Source organism: Nuphar pumila, chromosome 2, assembly GCF_984573655.1.
Source record: "Nuphar pumila chromosome 2, dmNupPumi1.hap1.1, whole genome shotgun sequence".
Lineage (NCBI taxonomy): Eukaryota > Viridiplantae > Streptophyta > Magnoliopsida > Nymphaeales > Nymphaeaceae > Nuphar > Nuphar pumila.
Window position 1 is genome coordinate 97885277 of NC_143250.1, and position 6409 is coordinate 97891685.

General features: G+C 41.9%; 1 protein-coding gene across 1 annotated transcript; it reads right to left on the minus strand.

The window, feature by feature from the left end:
* Positions 1-1902: 1902 nt before the first annotated feature.
* On the minus strand, positions 1903-2757 carry LOC149846324 (uncharacterized). Its single transcript, XM_089991002.1, has one exon. The coding sequence runs from the start codon at positions 2755-2757 to the stop codon at positions 1903-1905; it is 855 nt and encodes a 284-aa protein (XP_089847128.1).
* Between the last annotated feature and the right edge of the window lie 3652 nt (positions 2758-6409).

Genomic DNA, 6409 nt, shown 5'->3' on the forward strand with positions numbered 1-6409 from the left:
AATTCGCCAGCTCCAAGATTCATTAGTCCACCATGGGATTCCAGTTGGCCTGGGACCCTCCACTTGTTAAGTCTCACACTGAAATTGACTCGAGCAGCAACTTCTATGAATTACCCTGTAGCTAGATTCTAAATTTTGTTGTTTAGTTGTATTTGGAGCGTAATTCCAGGAGTCAAATAGCAGTTCATCATCGTATGACAATATCTTAAAATGACCTGAAACACTGACTACTTTTTCCCTATGTCAGAGTGACTCGGCCAACTGGGTGCCACACCCGGGTCGACGCCACACAGGTGCATGTGTGGCACCCGGTGCTGTCAACATGACCCTGGGTGCAGTCAACGCACCTAGGATCATTTATGTCCAACTTTTGAACTTTATATATATATATTCCACATCTCCGCACCCAAGTTTTTTGAAAGTGCCACACCCCCGCACCTGCACCCATGTGACATAGATTTCTGGGCGAAGACTGGAGATACAGTGATGGCACAGGAAATTGAACCACTGTTCTGGGAGGAAAGCATATCATCAACTCTTGCACATTCACCACAAAGGCAAGGGATCCATGGTTTCTTTTTCTTCAGGAATGTTCATGATACCCATGGGATACCTAATGCACATTCATATTCTCCCCAACATTTACTTGAGAAAGAGAGAGAAAGAATCTTTGAACTTCCATAACTGTATCCATGTATGTTCTGTGCAGCATTTAACTTATTCATATTCATGAATGTATGCATAACATATTATTATAGGCATCTTGCATATGTATCCATCCATGTACATAGGTTGTGTGTAAGCAAGAAATTGATCAATGTGTAGAGTTGTGGAGCACAGATCCTCTCAATTGTGGGCTACAGGATTCTTGAAAATGAGTGCACATCAATTCACCTGAATTCACCAGTCAATAAATTAGAAGAACGCATGCAAAAACCTTCACTGAGTGACATGGGAAATGGAACAGTTTCAAGAGATGCACACAACAAATTTTTTTAGGAAATTATTACAACTGAGGCCAAAGAAATTTAGTGAGAAGTTCCTATCTTTTATTTGCTGGAAATGGAACAGTTTCAAGAGATGCACACAACAAATTTTTTTAAGGAAATTATTTTAACTGAGGCCAAAGAAATTTAGTGAGAAGTTCCTATCTTTTATTTGCTCTGCATGCCCAGTGGGCCAGAGCAACCAACAATATAATAAATAAAACAAATACCTAAAGCCTCAATTCTGGAGCCAAACCAAGCATCACTACACAACAATGAATCTTGTGATAATGGAAGAGATGCAGAAACAGCCACAACAAAAGCTGGAGTTACAGAGATGTATCAACACTGCTCAACAACAGCAATCCGTGCTAAAAGAAATGTGTTGCCACTTGGGCACCACAGCTTTGAAGAACCAAATAATCGTAGATCCAATAACGCTTCATCTTGCTCAAAATCAACTAAGCTGCCTCTTCCAATGGCTATTGCTTCATTCTGTACAAATGTAACACCTCCATAAAATAAAACCATAAGTTTTTTTTTTCTCTCTTTGTCGATCCCATTCAAGCAACCATTTTAATTAATTCCAAACAAGCCCATCAAATACCAAAAGGATAAAATCTCACTAAACCCTGATATGCTCAACAAGTGAGGAAGCAAAAAGCCCAAGAACCACCAACGACTGCTACTACTACCATATAGACTGCAACACCTTCCTTAAGCATAGCTCCTTTGATCTGAAATCTCAAATGACTATTAAGTGTTTCCCCTTCATAAGAAACTCCTACCATTATGTGCATTATAAAACTCAAGCAACATACTCATTCTCTAAAACTGGCTGTGTTCGAGTCCCTACTGCTGCTGGTGCCTTAGTGCTACGGATCTCTGACATTCGCAATGCTTCCCCTTGGTCAGCCTACCGTTCCATGGCTGCTAGCCTTGATTTCCGCCTCAATCTCAATAGTGCAATTGCACAAACGCTCAGACCGGCCACTACGACAAATCCACCAACCACAGAACCAACTGTAATGTTCCAAACCTTTGAATTATGGTTATTTTGAGGTCCCACCAGACCTGGAATAGGACCTCGATTTGGGGTGGGTGAAGATGGAGTGTTAGCAGGAAATGGAGATGAAGCTGGAGCAGTCAACTTAACAACCAGTGAGAAATGACCCTGTTTCAAAGCCGAGCAAGTATTTGGTGCTGAAAGATCACTATATTCCAATGTGCCGTTCAAGTCGAAACGCACACATTTTGCTGTTAATCCACTGGGAATTGTTGTACTTGCAAAGTTGACTGAAATCGGTTCCTTTGTAGCAGCAAACTCCAACTCAACCAAATTAGTTGCAGTAAGATTTGATGCATCATATGCCAGTATGCCCAAAACTGGAGAAATAAAAGTATAACCAGGCACATCATAATAAACAGAAGACCAGTTACCCAGGTTCTGGTAAACCAACGCAAGTCTCTGAACATATGGTTGCTCGCGAACTCCCCGAGGCATCTGAAATTCATAAAACAGAACTCCCCTGTTCCACAAACTACCACTACGAAGCCTTACCACAGACAGCTTTACTCCATAGATAGTTGCAGGTACAGATGCAGCATAGATAACACCTGTGCGCGGAAGCGCAAAAGCTCTGTAAGCGTAATCTTGTAAAAGAGCATCTAAAGATCCAACAGAGCTTGGCGGTTGCGCCTCTACTCTGATTGACACAAGTAAGATCAAAAGCAGAGCAACAAACTTCAGAAAGCAGCAAAGAAACCCCATCTAGTTTTCCCTTGAATAACCAGATCCAGAGAAACAATGGGTAACCAATCTGACTCAAACTTAATCCATCCTCATTGTTCCGTCACTCCTCCAACAACATTCAAGCTAAAATGGTGAACCGGAGTTCCATTGGAGTCTCTCAGTAAATGCCAAGCACACTACAGTCTCTCACTTCTATGAAATCAGGATCTCAAGCATCTGATACACTTCGATAAGGCAAAAATCAAGGACTTCTTCCACCTAGAAGAACAGGATTTCACCATCAACAACCACTGCGACAACTTTAGAGCATCATGGACCGCTTCAAACACCGTTCTCGAGTATTACCCCGCGCCAACGAGACTAAGAAAGCTGCAATGCCGAAAGAAGATAACCAACTTCAGTAGAGAAAAAAAAATGAAGGAAAAAAGAAGTTGAACAATCAGCATTGAGCGCAAGAGAAACAACAGGATCTCAACACAATCAAAGTGTGCCACCAACAAAAATCCCAACCAAACCAACTACTCCAAACACCCTCAGAGACGCCCTTAACTCTCCCCTCCTCAACAGCTCAAGACAACAAAAAAAAAAAAAAACAAAGAAAAAAAACCCAAAAAAACACTCAAATACCACACTTTAAACATCAACCAGCTCTATATCCACACTTCAATATGACAAAAAAAAACCCTTACAAACGCTCTAAAATCCACTTCTTTCCCCCATTCACCACTCAACAAAAACCACAAAAAATCCAATTTTTTCCCTTAAAAAAGAAAAAGACAATCACCCAAAATACGCAAACTCTCTCTCTCTCTCAATGCTGGTCCTCTTCACTCGAAAATCTCCAAAGAACTCCCGACTCTACACAGCAAAAAAAACACCAAATCTTCCTCCAAAGTCAACCAAAAGAACCGCTGAAATGTTCCCAAAAATTCACGAAAACCAACGAATTCTCACTCCAAAAAACCGGAAAAAATCACAGAAAAACCAGCAGATCTTCTCCAGAGGAGGAACGACGACAACCTCGAGAGCAAAAGCAAGGAAAAGACCGACCGAGAAACGGTAACCTCTGAGAGGCACGTATCTCCCTTTCTCACACTCTTTATGGTTTGGTCTTCCACACAAGGCAGCAGCGCAGGGACGAGACGTCCCGATCGTTTGAGCGTTGCACGTTGAGAGAGAGAGAGAGAGAGAGAGAGAGCGACGGCTTAAATAGTGACAGCTCAGCAAGTAGGGATTAACCAGAATCGTTTGTCGACCGAAGGAATTGAATTCCTCTTTGTTTTTTTCTGAAAAGCCTTTTGTACCCCTTACTTTCTCATAAATTATCCTCTCTTTTTAAAGAGTGATTCGATGAGAACCTTGACCCGTTTGACCCGGTTTGTTTCGAGTCGTAAATACGTGAGCTCCGGTGGGGTGGGATACCCAGCCCCGACCGCGAGTGAACCTACACCCAAGCCCGACCCGACTCTTGTCATGTTTCGTCTGGTCTTGAGTCTCATTGAATTTGAGTTCGAAGCCGATTCGTCGGGCCCTTTAAGCCCGAGTAATAAACAGGCTGGGTTGGGGTCGGGTTTGACCTAGACCCTACTTGTATTGAACCCTAGAGGGTCAGGGTTTGGTGATTAACAGGGATTTCTGATTAGAATCCGGGTCAAAATGAAAGGGTCCGTTTAATATATGGATCTGGGTATGGTTTGTGAAAATTTGTATTGGACCCGAGCCTGACCCCATTTCTGATTAAGATCTGCAAGTTTTCAATATAAGAACAAAAAAAATATTATTTTATCTGGTATGGTCCGGGTTTGGTTAATGTTGTCCTTATAGGATCAGGGTATGGTTTCTCTTATAGTAGGTTTGATGGATCCGGGTCTGAACCCAATACCAACATCTCAAAATCAAATCTGAGTATTGTCCTACTTGGGTCTGAACCAAACCCGACCCGTTGACTCCCTTAGATTTGAGCACTGTATGGGCGTCAGTCTGGTTTAAAATTTTCATTGAATGCTTGAGTCCAAACTTAGTACCACCAAAGGGGGCTCCGCTTTTCTGGCAGGAGCAGTTAGAGAAAGTCACATTGTGTTGGGACATTGCAAGTTCGAACTCCAAATGGTATGGTTGTATAACTGGTTGGGGTCTGCCTAACCCCAGCTTTCTCTGTTGAAAAAAAAACTTAGCACCGATTAATATATGCTAGTTTAAAATTACAAAATTATAAAAAGCCTTGTGATTTGACCGAGTCTGGTTGTGTCTAAGTAGTTAGGTGAGCTTGTTTACCCGGACCCGACTTAGACCAAACCCTATAGGGGGTGAGTATGGTGACAAATAAGAAGATCCGATTAAGACTGGGTCCGGACCCAAAAGTTTGATTAATACATGAACTCGGGTATAGTTTGTGAAATTTTATACCAGACTCGAGCCTAACCCGAGTTTCGATTAAGACTCACAATTTTTCAATGTAAAAATGAGAAAAAATATTATTTTATCAAGTATGATCCAAGTCTGGTTCATGTAGTTTTTATCGGGTCTGGGTACAGTTTCTCTTGTAGTAGACTCGAGTTGAGACCCGATACCATACCCAAAATTCTAGTCCAAGTCTGGCTCATGTAGTTCTTATTGGGTTTGGGTATGATTTCTCTTATAGTAGACCCGAGTTCAGACCTGATACCATACCCAAAAATCTGGTTCAAGTCTATTTTCACCTGAGTCAGAACCAAACCCGACCCGTTAACACTCCTAAGTGGATCAAGCTCGTGACTCAACTCGTGCTTGTGTTCATGTTCAGCCCACCCGAGCTCAAGCTTGACTAGTCTCTGATTGATGCAAGTTGAACTCCAGCTGACTCATGTTAAAAAACTTTTATGATATTTATATATGAAATATATATATTATTTATATATTATACTTGAAATATATCATTCATATGTATATTTTTTCATTCATCACACAAAAAAATATATACATTATTATCTATACAAGCTCACCTAAGCTGGGTTCGACTTGTTTTGTACCTTTACTCGCCAGTTATATGAGCCGATCATGAATGAGCTCGCCAAACCGAGCCTAGTCATGAGCTGTTCTGTTAATTTACCAGCCCTGTAAAGAAGTGTGGTCCAGACTTGGGAGTCAGGTCTAGTATGGGTTGAGTGAGTCAAAGACCAAGTTGGCGCATGGCTCGACAAATTGCTGAAGGAAGCGGCATTTCTCCAATTATGGGCTCGACATGATCAAAACCAAAATTTAGCGACACGGCTCAACGCAAATGTCTTAAAAGACTCCGACGCTAAAGTGAAAACCTGACCCTGAACTGATCTGGGCTCCTATTTGGTCAACCCCACATCGAGTCAAGTCGTAGTAGAAAGTGCAGCCTTGGGTCCGAAGGGGGGTAATCACGTCATTTAGCCGCAGTCATGAAGGGTTTTTCTGTCATTTGAAAGCGCTTCCGTGTACCTTTTCGGAATTGAAGTTTGTTGCCACGTGTCACTCAAGAAAGCAAAAAAAAATCAACGGGTCTCACGTGGTCTGCCATCTACACGTGCCAAAACTCGATTCGTATATTGCTTTGTGAGCCCTACACAAAAAGCTGGAAAGCTATGTAGAGCAGCGAATCAAAATTAAAAGCCCTGAATTCTTGAATGCCAGAAACCACTGTGGGTATGGTATTGGGTCCAGA

Excerpts from the sequence above, each read along its gene's own strand:
- LOC149846324 (XM_089991002.1), bottom strand. The coding sequence starts at position 2,757 with ATGGGGTTTCTTTGCTGCTTTCTGAAGTTTGTTGCTCTGCTTTTGATC.